This window comes from Cyanistes caeruleus, chromosome 18 (genome assembly GCF_971803275.1).
Source record: "Cyanistes caeruleus chromosome 18, bCyaCae1.hap1.1, whole genome shotgun sequence".
Lineage (NCBI taxonomy): Eukaryota > Metazoa > Chordata > Aves > Passeriformes > Paridae > Cyanistes > Cyanistes caeruleus.
In genome coordinates, this window is record NC_141718.1 from 808,536 (window position 1) to 828,751 (window position 20,216).

At 46.5% G+C, this 20,216-nt stretch overlaps 1 protein-coding gene across 10 annotated transcripts in view; it reads left to right on the plus strand.

Moving 5' to 3' along the window:
* The window catches only part of TMEM132D (transmembrane protein 132D), a 224,851-nt gene that overhangs the window by 121,345 nt on the left and 83,290 nt on the right, over positions 1 to 20,216 (plus strand). For all 10 annotated transcript variants that reach the window (XR_015277856.1, XM_086856464.1, XM_086856461.1 and 7 more), the window contains one exon: positions 16,162 to 16,345. Coding sequence is in view for 9 of the 10 variants with exons in the window: in XM_086856464.1 (XP_086712590.1) it covers positions 16,162 to 16,345 (184 nt within the window). In the remaining variant the exon portion in view is untranslated. The remainder of the gene's footprint in view (positions 1 to 16,161; positions 16,346 to 20,216) is intronic.

The following is a 20,216-nucleotide window of genomic DNA, read 5'->3' on the forward strand; positions in this document are numbered from 1 at the left end:
TCCTCTATTGCTCATTAACCTTCACAACCCCAAGCAAAGTCCTCTGGTGTCTTTCCTTGGAGGCAGGGGTTTGGATCACACCTGGAACAGGCTCAACTGGACAAGCTCCCAGCCCAGCAGTGGAACATCCCCTCCTCTGGGGAGGGTGTCCTGGCTCTGCAAGGATTGCCTGGAAAACCTGGGAAAATCAGGCAGAGGCTCTGAGTGCTGAAAGCAAATTCCACCCCAGTGCACAGGAGGACAATGCTGGAGAACCTTCCTGTTTAACAGCAGCTCCAACTCCTCATTTTATTGCTCTGGTGAATTCCAATAAGCATTGCCACTGTGTTCTCTGAAATGCTGCAACTCTCCGAGGCCAGGGCAGGTTTTCCACAGAAAATGATAATGTTCCCCTTCCTTTATTTTAATTGGTATTTCAGTGGAGGTGAGGAATTTGCTGATTTATGTAATTCTTTAAAAGAGGGCAGGGCAGCAAACTTCAGAGTGATTTATTTTTTGACATATATATTGCAGTGGTTTCAAAGACTTTTGCAGCAGTTTGCAATCCTTTTCTGCAGAGCAAAATATTCACCTCAGACAGTGGAATTTCATGAGGTCATCACTGATTCATGCATTTCATGGTTATTTGCTATTTTTGCAGCCTCATCTGTGTATTTTTACTCCATGGCATCCTGCAGGCATGTTCATTTCTATCTGCTGTGCTGAAGTATTTATGCAGATTGTTTTAAGAATATGTTTTCAAGCAGTTCAAGAAAAACAAACTCTTTATTTTAAATAATTGCAGTTATCAGTGAATATTTTTCTGTATGTGCAAATAAGGAACAAAAAAAGATATAACTTGGCTTTTAGCAACCAAATATGAATGTAATTTAGTTGATGAGATAACCATTTCTAGAGGCTATAAGTATTTTCCCTCTTTCCAATGTTTATTCCCAAACTGCAGTTGTGGTCATCTCAGCATGGCTGGCACAACTCTGAAGAATCACAGGAACTCTCAGGAGAAGGGGTGCTGATGGGGATGATTTCATAGAAATGCCATAAAAATCAAGTCTTTTCTCAACATCACATTGCTCTGCTGAGAAAAGAGTGGTTTCTCTTGTAGATTCTGCATCTGTGGCTGTTGTTCCTGCGTAGAGAAAAACCAAAACCAACAAAAAATGCTCCATAAACAAACAGCAAACCCCAGTGTAATTCATGGAGGAAAGTAAAAACAAATTAAAAATACCTCTGCAACTTCAAGGCTTGTGGCTGGCAGCCATTAACCTCATCTGTAGCTCTTGAGAAGGAATCTGGGCTTGCAATTACCTGTCTTAATATTCCACCTGGTAGTAGGTACCGATGTGTAAGCACAGCATCCACTGGGGCTGGGAACTGGGCACAGCATCCACTGGGAGCTGGGATCCATCCACTGGGAGCTGGGATCCATCCACTGGGAACTGGGATGGCACAGCATCCACTGGGAGCTGGGCACAGCATCCACTGGGAGCTGGATCCATCCCCTGGGAGCTGGGATCCATCCACTGGGGCTGTGGGAGCTGGGATGGCACAGCTGTGCCCGCAGGGAGGGGTTTGGAAGGGATGCTGCTGATGGCCCTGTGTGCCCAGGACTGCCTCAGAAGGGGGGTCCAGCACAAGGCTTTGCTCTGCAGGGAGCTCCTGCCTGCTCCAGGGATCCCAGGGGGCATCACTGGCAGGATTGGGGGGGGCAGGTTCCCTTGCCAGCCAGCAGCAATGCCTGGGTGAATTCTGCAGGTGTCTGTGCCTTCTCCCCCACCCTGGGGCAGCTCCTGCTGCAGCCCCTGCACAGGTTCCCCAATTGCAGAGCCTTCATCCCATTCCTGCCGTGATCCATCTCCAGCCTGCTCAGGGAGGGAAGGCAGAGCTCTCACGTTGTTTAGCTGCTGGCACAAAATGACCAGCAATTGTCAGAAAGCATTCCTTTTTCTTGCTTGACATTTTCTCCTAGCAACACGTAGGATATACATTTCCTATAAATTATAAGGCTTTTTTCCCTTCTCCAGTGTTTGGTGAGTCAAGAGCAAAGCCTTGGGTACAGGCAGAGAGCACACAGGCACAGAGCAGGCGTGTGGCCTCCAAGGCCCGCAGCAGAATTCCCCCTGTGAACCCCAAGCAATGTTTTCAAGGCATTGGGATTTAACTCCCAGCTGTTCCAGCAGCTCAGAAGGAGATTAAAAAGCCTCCAAGAGTTTTGCAATAGCTCTTGAGGAGCTGAGAGCACACAAAACTCAACCGAAACAAAATAACATTTCTTATACCTGAATGGGTTTACAATTGGTGTCATTTACAAGAGAAAAATAGAAAAGCGAAGGCAAGGATGTTAATAAATTCCACAGTACTCCTGAGCACTGAATGGTATGAAAATGTGAAGTCAAGGATGTGTGTGTGTTCATATGTGAATGTGAATTTATTTAAGCTTCAGTGTGCCACTGGTGCTGGATAATGAGATGATGACGTTTCACCTTAAGGTCATAATTTACAATAAATTCCAGAGATTGTTATTTACTTCCTTAGGTAATTTTAAAATGTTCCATAAGCATGTCACAGACTGAAATTTAGACAGGGAACTGAAGAGTGGGAAAGGACAGGATTGGGACAGAGTTTATTTATGCAAGACAAGCCATAATGTTTCACCTGGGAGGAAATCTCTGGGAAAGGTTTTGCTGAAGCCAGGGAGGGTCAGTACAGATCAGAGCTCTGGGATGAACTTGCTTTGTGGTTTAGCTACACCAGGCCCTGCAGCAGAAATGACTTGGAGATGGTTTTTGTTTTGTCAGGACAAATCTTTGAGGTGGGCAGGGGACAGGAGATTTAATAAAGCTGCATCCCAACTCCATCCACATCTCCTGGCTCTCAGTGCCACTGGAAACCTGAGCAGCTTTTCCAGCATGAACACAGCGTGCTGCTGCCCCCCCAGTGCCAGGGAACCCCCTGAGTGCTCTCCTGGCCACTTCTGGAACATTCTGGCCCTCTGCAGCAACACCTGGCCCTGGGTCCTGCATCAGACATGAGAACCACTGCAGCTCTGGTACAGGATTCATCCTTTTTTAGCCCCATTTCTTTTTCACCCTCACCTCTGAATGCGCTGTTTCTTCTGACATCTCAGGTCAGGGGTAACCTTTTCCCATTCCAGAAGAATCCAGGGTATCTTTAGGCTTCTGAGCAATGGTTTGCTAGTTTATGTAGAATGAATAAAGAGCAGAAATCTCAGCAATCCTGCTGTGGATCAGCTCTGAGGATGAAGCAGCAGCTGGAGGGCTTGGGGCAGGAGCTGCCCCTGGTGAGCAGGCAGAAACAGGGGCTGACAACTCGGCCAGGGTTCATGTTCAAAATCCAAAAGACACAGATACAAATTGAAAATACTGTAATAATAATGCTGACCCTTACAATATTTCACCCAAACATTTACAAACATCTTGTTCTAAGTGTTTGGATCCCTAATGCTGTTTTATTTCCTTTTTTCACATATGGATAAGCGATAGTTGCCTGACACTTGTTTAACAGTTTCATCTCGCACTGTACCAGACTCAAAATGAAGCAAATTGCTCTTTAAAATTGAAGTTGTGAGAGGTTGTGAGTTGCCCTCTGAGGTCAGGCAGCTCCTCAGCTCAGGTTGTGTATTTTATTGTGTGTTCCTGGTGCTGAACACAGCAGGATGGACATCTCCTGCTGGAGCTGGTGTCTTTGGCTAAATCTGTGCCCAAATACCAACACTTCCTGCTGCATTATGGCCTTTTCATCATCCCCATGTTTCTTTTAATCTTCTTTTAATAATCCACTTTGTCAACATATCAAAGTTTATTTACTTCATAATTTATTTATATTAATTTCAAATCAATATTATCCAGTGCTGACTGGATTTACCAGAGGTCAGGGGCTCCAAGGAGGTTTCTGATTATCCATTCTTCCTCTTGGAGGAAAACTTGCTGCATAATCTTAGAAATCTTTCTGATAGAAAAGACATCTGGAAAGGAGGGAAGAGTTAGTGGCAGGGAAAGGATAATGTTAGGTGTAATTCACCTGGGTTTTATTCAGCTCTGTGCCAGAATCTCTCTGCTCACCTCCACAGAGCCCTCCTGCCCTCAGCCAGGCTGCAGGGATGCATTTGTGTGTGTGGAGAGCTGGGAGCCTTCTGCACAGCCATGGTTAGTTACCTGTGGAGGATGAGGAGAGGACAGAGAGGTGAGACCTGGAGCTGTGGTTCTGGGGTCAGGGTGGAGAGCTGGGGTGCAGTGCTGGAGCCATCCTGCTCCTCTGATCTGCACAAAGGCTTTGGGATTCCTGCAGGAATTCCTGCAGCCTCAGGGGGATTATTGCAGCTACCAAAATGTGCTCTCAAAGAAATGATTCTAACTCCCATGCCAGGGTTCCAGACATGGGGTAGAACCTCAGTTGTCTGCTTTATGGCTAGCTTGGTTTTCCCCCCTCATTCTCTGTTCCCTTTCAGTGTTTGAAATGAGAATTGCCTGTGCAGCATTCAGGGATGAGGCTGGATGAAGATCTCTGCTCCCACAGTGGGCTGGGTAATTGACAGTAATGTCTGTAAAATCCAGAGCTCAGGGGCTGTTGCTTTGGTTTTCTTCTTCCCAAGCCATCCCTCTGGAAAAAGAGTTTGATCAATGGCTGAGCATTTCACACTTCTATTAATAAATGCAGAACGTTAAAGAGCCACTTTAGGAATAAATAATCTAATTCAGTTCATAAACCTAACAGTTGTTTAAAAAGAAATAAGAGTAATAACAAAAACAAATTACCCTTTATTTAAATATGAATCTTTGATGGTAATTGTGGCTGAATAAATATTTCAGTTGCACAGAGTGGTTTGCATTGTCAGAGGCTGTGAATCCGGTGTCCTGTGCTGGTGGCTGGTCGGACAGAGCCGCTGCTCTGGAGCTCTGTGCTGCTCTGTGCTGTCACTGTGCATCAGCAGCAGCTCCCTGAGTGATGGAGCCCCGCTGAAACAGGCCAAGGACGTCACTTTGGCACAGACTCCTCGCTGGGCTTGCTCCAGTCACATCACAATGATGGATAGATAGAGATATACTCATAAAAACCAGCAGCGTTCACAGCACTGGGGCTTTGTGTCTAGGAGTGCAAAGCACAGCTCAAAATCCACTCTGCTGTAGCTTTAGGAGGAGCTGCTGTAGCTGGTGCTCTCAGTTCATGCTTCTCACCTAATCCACTTGTAACAGATGCACCACTGAGCTTTTCTTCTTAAAACAGGACTTGGATCTCTGCTCAAATAAAAAACCTGCGTTATCAGCTACTGCTTTTATTTTTCTTCATTTCTCTTTCTCTCTGAACTTTGTGGAATGCCAGAGCTCTGGTGCAGACCAGAATTACCACCCAAAGAATCCCCAGGGTTGAAAGGCTTCAAAACAAACTAATGGGGAACTTAACAGCTGTATTTTAAAGACTGTCAAGAAGGCACATGTTGCAGTGGCCTAGTGCAGATTGAAGTGCAGCAGTGGCATAATCTAGCTAGAAAAGAGCTCAGCTTCTGAGATCTGACTCCTCCATTCTGGGCTGCCAAGAGCTTTGCAGCTCAGGGATCAGAAGGTGTGGGACAGACCTGGCCAGGGCTGGTGGACACGCTGCAAACCAGCCTGATCCTTCCGTGGCAAAGAGCTCCTGCTCTTGTAGGACCTCAGTGATCAGCATTTGTCTCTTTGAAAATCTTAACTGAGCCCTGAACTCTTCCCTTTGGCCTTCACTGACAAATGTGGGAGTCCTGAACCATTCTCAGGGTGTCAGGAGCGTGCAGAGCTGCGTGGGGAGGGGGCACAGGGTCACTGAGCAGGGCAGGGACAGGCACAGCTCCTGTGCTCCCAGCTCAGGGTTCACAGCAGCTCTGCACGGCTGTGTGGCTGCTCTGCTGTGTTCCTGCTTGGAAATGGACCCAGTGCTGTGCTAGCCCTGATCCCAGTCCTGACCCTGGCATTCACTGGAGCTCCAGCAGTGTGTAGGGTTAGTGGAAGTTTCTGCCCCCTGTGGTTGTATTTTATGAGACAGATGAATCACAAAGAACAAAGGATCATCGTGTTTGCAACGTGGGACCTTCTGAGAGCAGGAGCACACTTTAATTTGTGATTCACGTTCATCAGTCCTGGTGCAGATGTCACATTTTGTACCCATGGGAGAAATGGCTGCTCTGGGGCCACTCCCTGCTCCAACACTCTTCATTTCTCTTTCTTACACAAACAGCTTCCAAGGTGCTTCTATTTCATCTTTTCTCCACACAATTCATCTGCCCACTTCTCACATTCATGCAAAAACTTCGGCACCAATCCTTGCCCGTTTGATGTTTTAGATTACTTTGCTCCTAAGCATTGGAAAAGTCTGCACCAGTAATTCAGATATGATTTTGTTACTTCTTGTTTTGCATCCCCACAAATTCTGCAGAACACAATGTTTCTTTTATGAACAAAGACTGAGAGTTCTAAATTATTAAACACAGAAATAAGAGACGTATTTTGTAGCCCTTTTCTTTTGGAATTGTCAAATAAAAGTTTGATTCATTCATGTTATTGCATGTTTTTACCATGAAAACAGAGTTATTCCTTTACCTTCCTTCAGTTTTGGAGTTACTGCTGTTCACTGTGGATCCAGAAGATAATCATATTGCATTTTAAATTTCCATTAGCTGTGCAGCCCAGCAGACACCGAGGAGCAGCTCTGTGCTGAGCAGCTTCCCAGGGAGAGGGAGCAGCAGCAAACGAGGCTGACACTGTGAGCTTGGCTTTGCTGCTGTCCTCACTCAGCCAGGCTGGCTGGGAGCAGAAATCAGGCTCTTCATCAGTGGGACACCTGATTCCATGTCCTGTGTCCCTGCAGGGCTCATTCCCACGCAGCAGGGGCAGGAATGGTTCTCTCCAGGGATGAATTGGGTGGGTTTCCCTGCAGGTTTGAAGTGAGAGCCCAGCCCAGCAGGCTGCTGAGGTTCACTGCTGTTCAGTCTCGGTGCTGCTGAGCAGGGTCAGCTCTGGGGCTGCAGGGAAGGGCAGGAGCCACGGAATGTAGGGAATATTCAACCAGCAGCCTGGTTCCTGTGTTCTGCTGGGGAACAAGGGCTCTCAGGGAGTGCTCTGCATCTGTTCTCACACAGGCACCACTCATCCATCCCCTCCTGCTTCCAAACATTTCATCATTCTTAACCTCTACCCTGCTCTCTAATTCTGGTGGAACTGCTCTAGTGTACTGCAGGAATGACAGACACTCAGATGGACTGGTTGCATAATCCTCACTTTATTAAGGAGCGTGGAAGAAGAAAAACAAACCCCACACCAGCTTGTTATAGACACCTATACCACTGCAAAAATGATTTCTTTCTAAGCATTTTATCCTATCTACTTTTAAACCTTCCCAGATATTGTGTTTGCCATTTCTTTCTGAGACTTTTCCACTGTCCTTTTGCTTTGAATTTGCTCTGTATGTCCCGTTGTTTCTAATTATACTCTCCTGCCTACCTGCTCGAGCAATTTTCTCTCCTTGACGCTTAAATCCTTGAAATATTTGTGGAAAGTTAGCACTTTCTCCTTCTTCTGCTTTTTAAGCCTCACCTACTGATTTTTTTTTCAGAAAATCACCAACCTACCTTCTGCTCCACTTGATGTTCCTTCAAGTAGTGCACATTCAGGCCCTCTGGAAATCTGGCAGATTATTTCTTCCACCGTTTTTCTAAAAAACCCTGTCCATTTCCTGCAGTCCTTGTGGCTGTTGTTTGTACCTTATCCTGCTGTGCAGTGACAGCAGAACTAAAGTCAAGCAGCTTGAGCAAAGCAAATGGAAAACCATGCCTAAACCCCCATTTGTATTCACAGACTGCAGTGATAATTCTGGCAGCGCTGTGTTTTAATTCTTCACATCGTTTGGTTGCTTTTAATGCCCATAACAGCTGCCCATTGGATTTCTCCACACAAATTCCAAGAACCATGCTAGTTAGGAGGTTTGGAGGAAGTTCCCCATCCAGATTTTCCATTTTGCTTGCTTGGAGCAGATATTTCAAGCCCACAATTTTGGTGATTTTGTGTCCCAGCTCGTACCCCTCGAGGATTTTCAATGCAGTGAAAGATGAGCAGAGTCTATATTTGCCAAGGTTCCGTGTTAGCCTTGCAAAGAAAGAGAGTTTACATTCAATTAAGTCATTAAAGACTCATAATTGGACTAAGAAACTCTGGGGCAGTAGCAGTAAGAGTGTAAATGAAATAAGAGTGAGTATTTGAAGTAGTCCCATGTTTAGGTGTGTGCTGTGAAATGTTCCTGGAGCAGACATTGATCTTCACTTGCTGCTTCTCCCCCTTACGTGAATGATTTATGAACCTGTTGAAACTGTTAATGATTGCTAACATTACTGAATTCATAATTATAACAATTAGGGTGTCTCTTCCCCTGCCTCCAGCCCCATAAAATCAATATGTCTTTTGCAAGGGCTGGATGTGCATCTTTCCACTGTCAATTGCAGAGGTTCCTGAGATTCCCAAAGCTCTGCTGAAGCGCAGGCCACATTCTATGGTTGTTTCCCTCAGAATCCACTGCTCAGGTCCAAGATTAGAACCTGCAAACTGAGCTCTGAAAGTGCCTTTAAAGCCCAAATTCCACCAGCTGGAAGCTGGCCACGCAGGAAAGTTGTGTGATGTGTTCTGTGCCTCCCCCAGCTCCTCACCTCAGCTGATATTCCCTATTCACAGGGACACATTTCCTGAGTATTCCATGGACCATTTCATGCCATGGCTGTTCCTCTGTCTCCTCCACTTTTCTACTTATTAGTCTGATCATGGTATTATTTTTACTGAAAGAGTAATTTCCTTTTGGAAATGGCAAACAACTGCAGCCACGTTGTGACAGAGCATATTGAGATAAGGTGCTGAGATGCCACCGTTTCTCAGGCTGCCTCCTTAGATCAGTGAATATTTAAAGTCATTTCAGTTTATCTGCAGTAATGGTTTTGTTTACAGCCGTACTGGGGAAGGGAAGGAGCAGTCTGGCTGGAGGTGATTTGAGGACACAGAAACTTGGAAGGAATAATTCTGGATGAGGGAGCTATTATCAGCCATTGCATGTTTCCAGAAGCTCTGCAGAGTTATTTAATGTTCGACTGAGAGCTCTTGCAGGAGGAGCAGCTGCATTTGCCCATTTTCCCTTGCATGTCTGGGGTGGGATGGGCTCTTGGAAGACTTCAGCTCCAGCAGAACCAAATCATCACCTGCCATATCATTCTTTTATTCTTATTGATAATAACAATCCCAGTTTTGGTCACTCCTGTGGCTGCCAGACCCAGCAGGGCAGCAGCATCCCCCTACACCCGAGCACCTGAGCTCAGGTGCTGCTCAGCCTCAGAGGGGGAACATCAGCTGCAGCAAGACCCAAAAGGATTGACTCCAGCAGTTCATGCTGACAAGAACATGAGTTCTGTGAGCTTTTGAACTCACCCAATTTTTAATGTCACAAATACATTCAAACTGTGATTTGATTTGACAGGACCTAGGAGTCAGCTGCAGACCTGGCCCATCATCCTGTCTCTGTGATTTCCTCATGGCCATCAGCTTATCCCAAGGTGTGTGGAGGGGAAACATCTGCTCCAGTAAAAACGTGCCACAGCTGGAGCAGGGACAGGGATCTCACCCTGATTGGTACAGACAGAATCATTTACTGAGAAATAATTTACCTTGAGAAAGGTGTTAGACCAGATGGCTTTCAAAGGTCGCTCCTAACCAAGACTGCCCTGTAATTCTGTGATTTAAAATATATTCCAGCCTAAAGCTCTTTCAAAAGCCTGGGTTTGGAGGGGAGGCAAGATGTATCTTCCCTCTTCACTTTATTTTTCACATTATTGCTTAAAAACAAGAAACAAGTGGGATTCTGGAAGCTTTTGTTTTAAGAAAGCTGGAAAGTGTTTCCTTTTTTAATTCTAGTTTTGGCAAACACTGAACAATTATGTAAAGAAAAGTCCTTTAAAAAATTTTATTTCAGTTGAAAGGAACTTTTCAGTTTTGGAAGATGTGTGAGTTCAGCAGAAATACTTGCTGAATAGTTCACAGCAGAGGAAATTCCTGTAGCTGAGGGTACTCATCTCACATATTGGATGTGCCTTGGCAGGTGTCTCCAAATAAGTCACTAATGAAATATACTGAGAGCTTGAGTCTTGTGGAATGTAATGCTGCTGTTATATATAATTGCATTTGTTGAACCAGTGTGGACACTAATAAGCAAGGCATAAAAAGGATGTGTTCTAGATCTCACTGTGGAGACGTGGCTGGAAGTAAATGTTAAGAAATCAGATTTTCCACTCTGGATTTAATACCACAATTAAAGCTTAAAAAAATGAGTAGGGGACATAATCTCAAAATCATTCTGAAGCCCAGAGTCTAACCCCACATACGTTTATGCACAAGTGTAAATTTTCTGGCCGTGTCTAAGAGGGGTTTTTAGGTGGATAAGTATTTGTAGGATGAGGGGTGAGTTTTGCTGCGGGGTTGAGTGCTGAGCACAGCCCTTGATCTCGTGCTTTGGTGTGCTGGGATTCCCCAGCAGTCAATATTTGCAGTGCTGGCTCTGGAGTGTTTCAGCATGAAGATCCTGGGTCTCATTTCCCTCTGAGCTGCCATTCAGAAAAAGCTTCCTTTCATCTCCAGGAGCTGTGACGGTGTTAGCAGTGTGCCAAAGTGAAATGGGAGTGAAATACCCAAAGCTTGTGTTAGGAGTGCTCGGGAGTGGTTCTGAGCCAGGCTCAGGGCTGGGGTCACTGTGAGTCCCCAGAGCTCTGGGCAAACTCCTGCCCTGCCCGTGGGCTCAGCTGCTCTCTGAGCCAGCCCTTTGCACCTGCCTTTGCTCCCCAGAAAACAACAACTGGGGTTTGTTTTTCCCATTTTCCCCTTGTTAACCATCCCTGCGTTCCCTGGCTGTGCTGTGCAGGTCTGAGCCTGGGCTGGGCACCGCAGGAACGTCACCAGTCAGTTGTGAACACTTGTGCTTTCCTGTCCTGCAGTCTTATCCCACTCACAAGTGACTTATCCAACATTTCCTGGTATTTCTGTGCCGAGGACAGTAAAACAGCAGGTGGAGAAAGCCGGCTCGAGTGTATTTGCAGGGTTTTATTGGAGCCTGCACTGGCAGGAAAAGCATTTTTGTAGCCCTTCAGCTCTGCTCGTGCCTTGTGCCGGGGCTGCAGCAGAAGAACCTGATGTGCCCTGACTGCTGGGGGATCATTTACTGCAGGATTATCAGGTGGGATGAATAAAGTCAGCGCTGGTTTTCCCTCCCCTTGGCACAGTGTGTGAATGATCCCTGCGTGCACCACCTCGAGGGATGCTCAGAACCCTGGCTCTGAGCTGAAATGCTGACTCGCTGGGTAATTATGTCTTAAATTGATAGGATTTTAAGAGGTTTGCTAAATTTTGCTTACTTTTGAATTGAGTTATTTGGGAAAAGTGCTATCAACAGCTGGAAAATCATATTGTGAATAATTTATTTGACAATAGCAAAAAAAAAAAAAGTCAAATAAATAATTCAGGAAATATTTCTCAGCCAACACTACTGATGTCAAGCTCCAGAGAGATGGATCAATTTTTAAAAATAACTCTATTACATGATTAGCAGGCTCATTTCTTGGTGATTTTTCTTGCTAGTTGGTTCACTTCATACAGCGATTCCCATAGAAAAATGACTTTTCAGCCTACCTATCCTGAATTTTTAATAGTAAGATGACAATGAATAAAATTAGATTTTAATGTAGTGCTGTATGTATCACCTTCTCTTGATACATCAATGGTGAATGGTGATCTTTGCTGCAGCACAGTGCTCCAGGTTCTACAGATATTGGGTTTTAGAATGTCCTCCCTGACCTCAGGCTGAGCCCCAAGCCTCACTTTCTTGTCTAAAGTATTTCAGTTGTTGTTTGTGTGGATTGTGAGATGATTCCTCGCCATGGGGCAGGAATTGCAGCCTCCTGCTGCCTCTGGGTTAATGGAATCGCAGTTTTGGGGTAAAGGCAGCCCCGTTGTGGTTAATGTGTGTCCCAGGGAGGGCAGGGGCTGGGGCTGGGGCTGGGGCTGGGCTCACCCTGCACTGAGCTCTGGACCCTGCAGCCACTGCCGTGCTCCTTTCAGCCCCTGCACTGTTTGGGGTTTTTACCTTAAAAAACACCCCAGGACAATCTGCAGCTGTGACCCAGTACAAAAGCTTTCTCCAAAAACAAACTGCAGCACACTCGTGGACTGCGCTGTAGCTGGGAAACCGGAGGGAAAAGCCAACTGGATTGATTAAAATGAGATGGATAATTCTGAATAAAGCTCCAGGGATCCCCTGTGTGTTCTGGAGCCAGAGCTGTGGTGTTTGGGGTTCCTTTCCTGGCTCTCCCTCGTTGTGTCCCTGCAGCCAGCAGGGTTTCTCTGCATGGCAAGGAGCTGTTTGTCCAGCAGGGATGTGATCCCTGGCTCCCAGCAATCGAGGACAGGGATGCCAATGTCCCTCCTGCCACAGCCCTTGGGCTCGCATGTAAAGGCTCCTTAAAACAAACAAAATACCCTCTGAAATAAAAGGATTCTCTCTCCTGAGACCAGAGTTGTAGATGTTTCTTAAGAATTCAGCAAAGACAAGCTAAAAGATTATCAGGATTCTCTCCTGACTACTTTAAATATAGATGGATATATATATATATAAATATATAATAAAATATATTCCTTCTGGTACAGGAGATTTTTCACTCAGTGATTTCTCTTAATATCTTCTAGTTTCCTCCTCCTTTCCCCCCCCCCAAAATCTGTTTAGGTGTGAAGACAGTTTGTTGCTGGGCTGCATGTTCCCAGGAGCACTGCAAAAATATGGATAAAATCCACTTTATTTAAAGACTTTGGCAGTGCTGGGGATCTGCTGCTGCAGGGGAGGTAAATGCAATGCCCATGTGCTCTAGGGAGCCCCAGGGCTGGGGAGGGAAGGGAAAGAGGTACCAAAAAGCAAATATTCCAAAGGAAGGGCTGGTTCTCAGTGATCCTTTGATTTCCTTTCCCTCTCCTCGTGCTTGGTTAGGAAACAAGCGATGTTTTATGGTGATATCAGGAGTAATGGCTTCAAATTCCAGAAGAGAGGAGCAGAGAAGGTTTCTAAAATCCTTTTAGTCAAATTGTTTACATTCTGGAGAAAATGCCGTAGGAAAAGGCTTCATTTTTATTTAGAATCTATATCAGAAATGAAATGTTTTAAATAAATCTATGGAGCTCTGCTACAACATGGCAACGCTTTGGCTTTTTAGGCATTTATCCTACATCTGCTATGGGTTGATGTTGTTTCCTCCCACACAGAGGAGGAAACTTGGTGGTTTTGTCTGTCTGACAACATAGCATGTAACCTTAATTTACCCAGAAACTTCCCTTCTTTCTGAAATACCACATTTTTCTACTTTGTGCATAAATCATTCCATCCCCACTTTTTATGGGAAAGTAATTTTCAGTTTAATTTTCTCTCCTGTGAAAGGGGAGTGATGGTATTCACAAAGCCCTTCAGGCCTCCTGGGGTCAGCTGTGCTGCTGCCACCCTTCTCTCCTGCTGGGAAGTTTTCCCAGTTATCCCTGGGAACATTTCTTCCTTTTCTGAGCCCTGCTCTTGCCCTGGCCCGTGCAGCATTCCAGGCCAGAGGCTCTTGCAGTCCCTGCAGGGGATGTGCTGGATGTTTGTGGAGGTGGGAGAGGATAAAATTACCTTTTCTCTCCTCTCCCGTGGGCTCTGCCATTCATTTTCCTGTGATAGTTCCTGCTTGGCATATCCATATCTCCTGTCCATTCCAGCCTCCACTTCTCTCTCCCCATCTTTTCCACTGCCTTTCACTCCCTCCTTTGTTTTACTCTGTCCTCATCACTTCTCCTAATCTCCATCCTGCCTGGAGAAGATCTAGGGCTTTGTCTTCTTCTGAGAGTGGTTGGGTGGCCCCAAGGCTTGGCACTGTCACCTGTGGCCTCAGTGTCCCTGTGTCCTCAGTGTCCCTGTCCCCTCAGTGTCCCTGTCCCCTCAGTGTCCCTGTCCCCTCAGTGTCCCTGTGCCCTCAGTGTCCCTGTCCCCTCAGTGTCCCTGTGCCCTCAGTGTCCCTGTCCCCTCAGTGTCCCTGTGCCCTCAGTGTCCCTGTGCCCTCAGTGTCCCTGTGCCCTCAGTGTCCCTGTCCCTGTCCCCTCAGTGTCCCTGTGCCCTCAGTGTCCCTGTCCCCTCAGTGTCCCTGTCCCCTCAGTGTCCCTGTGTCCTCAGTGTCCCTGTCCCCTCAGTGTCCCTGTGTCCTCAGTGTCCCTGTGTCCTCAGTGTCCCTGTCCCCTCAGTGTCCCTGTGTCCTCAGTGTCCCTGTCCCCTCAGTGTCAGCAGCGCTGGGCACAGGGAGCATCAGCCACCGCGGCAGTGCCAGACACCCTGAGCAGAATGGCAGCCCCAGGTTCAGAGTGTGGAGATTCAATCAGCTCTTCAAGCACAGCAGCTGGGCTGGCACACCCTGTCCAACCCAGGCTCTGTGCCTGGGCAGTGCTGCTCCTGCTCTCCCAGTGAAGGGACTGGGGGTCAACAGGCACCGTGCACAGAGCAGCTTCTGGTCCCACCCAGGTCAGCATGAAACGAGGCTGCATCCAGCTCTGGGGCACAAATCCTGCTCTGCTCTTCATGACACAAAGAAATGAGAAATTGAGCCCTCTGTGTTTCATTTTGGAAACAGAGAGGCTCGCTTTAAATTCCATCCAGGAGAGAAAGAACACGGTGCATCCACTGAAATACAAACCTGAAGGATAATCAGATCAGCCTCTTCAAGAAGTGGCGTTGGGTAAAGCTCTGAATTTAGTCAGCACAGTGGAAATCTCTGAGGATCTTGGGAGGATTCCCAGCTGGGGCTGTTGTCATAACTGGTCTTCATAAAAGTGTATCTTTAGCTTTAGCTCTTTTCCCACATCAGCTGGGAAACCTGCCGGGGTTTGGGTGCATTTTGGGACTCTAATCAGATCCTGAAATGTTCCTTTTTTTCCTAGTTGCATTCTCCAGCAGAAATGGCTTGTGACACTTCAGTGCTGTGCCAGTCTTCCTCTCCTTGAGGATTATTCCACAGGAAGAAATTCTGCTCTTTCCTTTCCGCTCCACACAAACCCTGAAGCAGTTCAGGGCTTCAGGACTGAAAGCATTCTCGGTGTCCCCTGGATTTGTGCACTGCAGAGAAACCCCACATTCCTCTACAGCTTTACAGGAACTTGAGTCTTTTCTTGTCTCTCTGGGTGCCACTGGCCTAAGGAGCTCACCTTTCCAGGACTGGAATCCTCACTACCTTCCCATGCAGTAGCTGCATTTATAACAAACTTCGCAGGAATTGCATCAATTCCCTTTCCACCTTTGCATTTCTGCTGCATGGATCCCTCTGAGCCGAACATGGAGCCCAGGAAGGGGGTTCCAAAATCCAGCCTGGCTTTGGGGAGCTGCCCCCAGTGCCCCCAGTGCTGCCCCAGCATCACTCCCAGCAAGGCTTTGCTCTTCCCTGGGGCTTTTCTCTCAACCATCCTGGCAGGACTGGCTGATATTAAACTGCTCAGTTTTGTACCTCTCTCACAACAAGCTCGATTATCTGTAATTCCTGGTTTGGCAAAGGACAAAAGGAGCTTCCCACTGGCACTCACAGCAAGGTAGCAGTATAACCAAAAATTAATTCAGAGTTTTCCAGTCCTCTGCTCCCTGCTGCCCTTGTTCATGGACCCCATGGCGAGCTTTGACCTTGCTTCCATGCCTGTCTTTTTAATACACAGAAAATACTCTGGATGCAGTGGTTTCCCCTTCCAAGGAGTGATTCCCTTAGATTTGTTCATGTGCTGCTTTAGCAGGGGGGAAACAGAATGTGCTGGTTAAAGGGAGGGGCTGGGAGCAGCCTCTCCTTTGCCTCTGATCTCGTTTCTCCCCCCATGCAATGGAGCAGTGCACAGTGATCCATGTCACAAAATGTTCCTGAGCCACTTGAATTGCTGGGAAATACACTGAAATCTTAAGACAAGTGCAAATGATTAATTCATTATTAAATCCATCATCCCACCAAATCCTCTCTTTGAAGGAGCCTTAATCCAAGGTTTTATTAATATAAAAGCAATTATATTCCTGGCCTATCAGTCATGTGAATGAACATTTCTTTCCCTTTCTTTGCTGCAGTGCGGAGGGTCCCTCCTCTGAAATCATGCAGATTGATTTTGAAATTGAGGACCTGACTGACCTACCTGAGACCCAGCTCATCACCTGGCAGGTGGAATATCCTGGAGACACCACATCTGACCTGGCAATCTCCAAGATCTACGTGAGCCAGAAGGAGCTGGTGGGAGTTCTGCCTTTGGCCATGGTGAGCAGCTCTTTGGCATTCTGCAGGTTTTGGTTATTTCAGAACTTTACATCTCCAGTGTCTGGCAGGGGGAATCAGCTGAGAGGGGCGGGAGGGACAGAAGGAAACACGTGAGGGACACATCCTGCCTTGGCAGCTTCCCTGGGCAGGCCAAGTCCTGCTCTCTTGGGCTGATTTTTGGGGGCAGAAGCTGAGTTTGAGGCATTTCCATTGCTCAGAGCCGTGGATGCAGCACGAGGTGTGCTTGGACACTCAGAGCATCGTGGTTCAGGGCTGACCTGAATCCAGAGTGCCCTTCCACTGCTCTAGACTTCCTGAGTGGCAGTTTTCCCAGATTTTGACTTCTGACTCCACATCCATTTGAGAGTGAGAAAAGAAATGAAAGGAATGGCATGAGCTCTGAGTGATTTTCAGTGAGCTGGGGAGCTCAGAACGCAGTATGCAGCCAACTCCTCTGCAGAAAGGCATTCCAACAGGTTCCCCCATGGTGAAAACTACAGGGCTTGAACCTTGCCTGCTCCTTCAGCCTCGTTCTTACCCAGACAATGCCTGGCAGATACCCAAATTTCAGATACAGTCAGAAATTTGTGCGTTTCCTCCTGTCTCCCTTTCACATTTCTTTGTTGTTAGGGATGAAGTTTGCTTGTGTAAGGTCTGGCTGTGCCACATTTCTGTTCTTAGACAACCTGGTAGAAAATACCAACACATTTTTATTTAGTGGTGAAAGAAAAGCAAAAATCAATCGTAAAGCATTTAAAAAAATGGAACCTGGATGTTTGCCTGGTGATAGCAACTTAATTATGCCATTACTGAAGACTGAAGGTGTTTTCTGAGCTTTCAGACTCACAGAACTGGCTGTTCTTGTTATTTATATTTACCAGCTTCCAAACTACACAGATGTTTTGATTCTTTATTTTATGAGAAACCATGTTTTTCTCTTGTGGTGGCTCGTGCTTTCATTGCCAAGGTGTGTCCCACAGCTGAAATTGGGGCTGGCTCAGAGATGAGAGCTGTGTAACCCCTCTGCATGGCTCTGTCTTGGCAGGGGAGGAGAATCTTTCACAGAATATTCTGGCTGGGGACAGCCAGGCCAGCTCTGCAGGCACAGGGCTCTGGGCTGCTGGGGGTTAAGGCTGGAGAGTGATCACATTTACGTAATCTGAGATGTTGGGGTTTCTGTTCTCTCCATCCATAATTGAAAAGAGAAAAGGTTTCTTCCCCAGTGGTTGCAGTGGTGGCAGAAAACCACAGCTCTGCTCACGTGTGCCCAGCACCCCTGATGGCTTTATTATCCAGTGATAAAGTGGCAAAACCTAGCTCCTGAGAGCAAAAATAGATTCTGCTGGCAGTGGCTGCAGATCAGCTCACTCTCTTAATTTCCATTAAAGATGAAGAAAAGCCCATTTTGCAGCAGCACAGAGCTGTGAGCTCAAAGGTCACATGCAGCCTATAAAGTGATCAGGAGATGGCATTTGCAAGGCAACAGGTGTGGGGATAATGGGGAAGAGAGAAATGGCAGCAGTCCCTGCATCCCTGACAGACTGGGAATAGTTGAACCTTCCTGGCATTCACTGCAGTGTCAGGGAAGGAGCTCCAGGGTATTTCAAACCTCCAGGTCTTTGTCATGCTTCACCGTGTGCTGAGGAAATGATGGTTCAGGTGCAGCCCCCTGGAGGCATCCAACTTTGATTAGTTTGATACTTCAGTGTTCCCTGTGGTCCTTGCAAAGATGGCTTGCAATTTGCTAATTTAAAATGAAATTTAAAAGAATAATTTCTCCTCTTCCATTTAGAAAGAAGCACAATGAAAGGAATGTGTTCTGTTGTTCCTCTGCTTTTGGAGGCAGGGGTAATTTGGGGGAGGTTTTTTACTGGTCTTAGCAGAACATGTAATTTCATGTATAGAAGCACCAAACAGAAATGCTCTTGAATATTTCCATTACCAGTTAATCTTTCAAAAGAACAATTTTATTGCTTTTACATTAGGCAGAACTTTGTTTTTTATAAAAGACTGTTGTGTGCCACCTCTGCACCAGCTTTGCATCCCATAGTCCTTTCTGCTCACTCTCAGGGATTTGTAAATTGAAAAGAGGAAGATTGGCCAGGTTTGATGTTCCTGATTTCTCGAGTTACAAAACGCTGCAATGAAAATATTTCAATGTATACATTGTCCTCAGGGGGCAGGGCCAGTGCTGCTGCTGCAGCTCTTGGGGCTCTTGCTGCACTCACCCTGCTTTTCTCCAGTGCTTTTTCATTCCTGTGGCATCCCAGCTCCTGATGGCCCTGCCAGAATGGCAGTGCAGGATGAGATGCTGGTGCCAGGCTTGGTAAACCCATTGTCAGAGCAGTGAGTTTACTTTGCTTTCTCCTGTAATACAGGAAGAAGCGATGCTCGGTGTCCCTTCAGAAATTTATTTGAAAGGTTGAAGGTTCACAACCTTCAGTTTTTGATACATTGCTCTCCACATACATCTTTTATATTTCCAATTCAGCAAGTTAATACTAGAGTATATTGTATATTATATATTATATTATATATAGTGGATGGGATTTGAGAGTTAATTAATGGCCCAGTGGTGAGGCTGAGTCTGCTTGGCAGAGGCAAGAGCTCCAAAGACAGCTTTCCATGGCTGCCAGGCGTTTCAGCAGGCTCAGGTGGATGGTGAGCAGTGGATTACAGCTTGTTGCAGCTGCTCAGCTCCCACTGGCCCTGGGCTTGGCCCAGTGTTTATCGTCCTCAAACACAACATCGGCCTCCGAGACACTCGGTGAGGGTTGAGGCAGGGGCAGGTTCACATCAGAGGTAGAAAAAGCTGAGCAGAGAGGCTTTAGCAGGGTCAGTGCCCCCAGCCAGCCCATCTCTGGCAGCACACAGGGGGCACAGTGGCACAGTCACCCAGCCTGGGTGGCTGTCCCCTGCTCAGAAACGCTGAACTGTTTGGAACCTGCTGGTCAGGGGGGTTAAACAGACCTGGGAGAGCTGCTGGGGTCCCCTGCAGCTCCTGCAGGTCAGGACATCCAGGGAAGGCTGGTGGTGGTGGAGCAGAACCTTTGCCACCAGTGCCAGCATTTCTGCAGTGCCACCCCAGCTGGGACTGTGTGAAACACTGGGGGAACACCTGTTTGATAAGGTCAGCTTCATCAGCTAGCTGTAAAGAGAAAAGGTCTCTTCTTGTTGAACAGAAATCTGTTGTAATGCACAGCATGTAACAGACTTCATGTTTAAAAAGATTATTTGGTTAAAAGCTCAGTTTTGTATGTCCTAGCAATTATCAAAGTAGGGCTGACCCTGAACCCGTTCTCCTCTTGCCAAGGAACTTGTTCCTGTCCTCAGACACATTAGACACATCTTGGCTTCTGAGAAGTCCTATTTCTGGCAGTCATATTGAATAAATTGTATCCAAAACCTCAACACCAATTTAACATTATTCCTTCTAGATAATTCATTGTTTCAACCTGCTCCTGATGTTCTCTTTAAAATTTAAACAAATATGTTGACAGGAAGTAAACTGTTCTACTTACCATCAGCATCAGAAGCTGTATAAGCAGACCAAGTAAATAAATAAAATCAATCCTGGCAGTAAAGAGGCTATTTATTATAAAGGAAACTTCTTTTGTATTACAATTATTTCTAATAATTACAGGGATCAGCTGTCATGGCAGTGGCTGATGGATTTTATAAACACCCAGGGTATTAATGCCCTTATAAATGCATGTAGCTGACACATTTCATTGTTAAATAATGCTGTCCATGTTCTGGTAGAGACTGGGTATCAGCTCAGCTCCAGCATTCCCAGTGGGCTGCTGGAATGGGATACTGGGAGCTGTTGCAGCCTCTTCTCCCCATCCACCCTCTGACCTGACAACCAGGC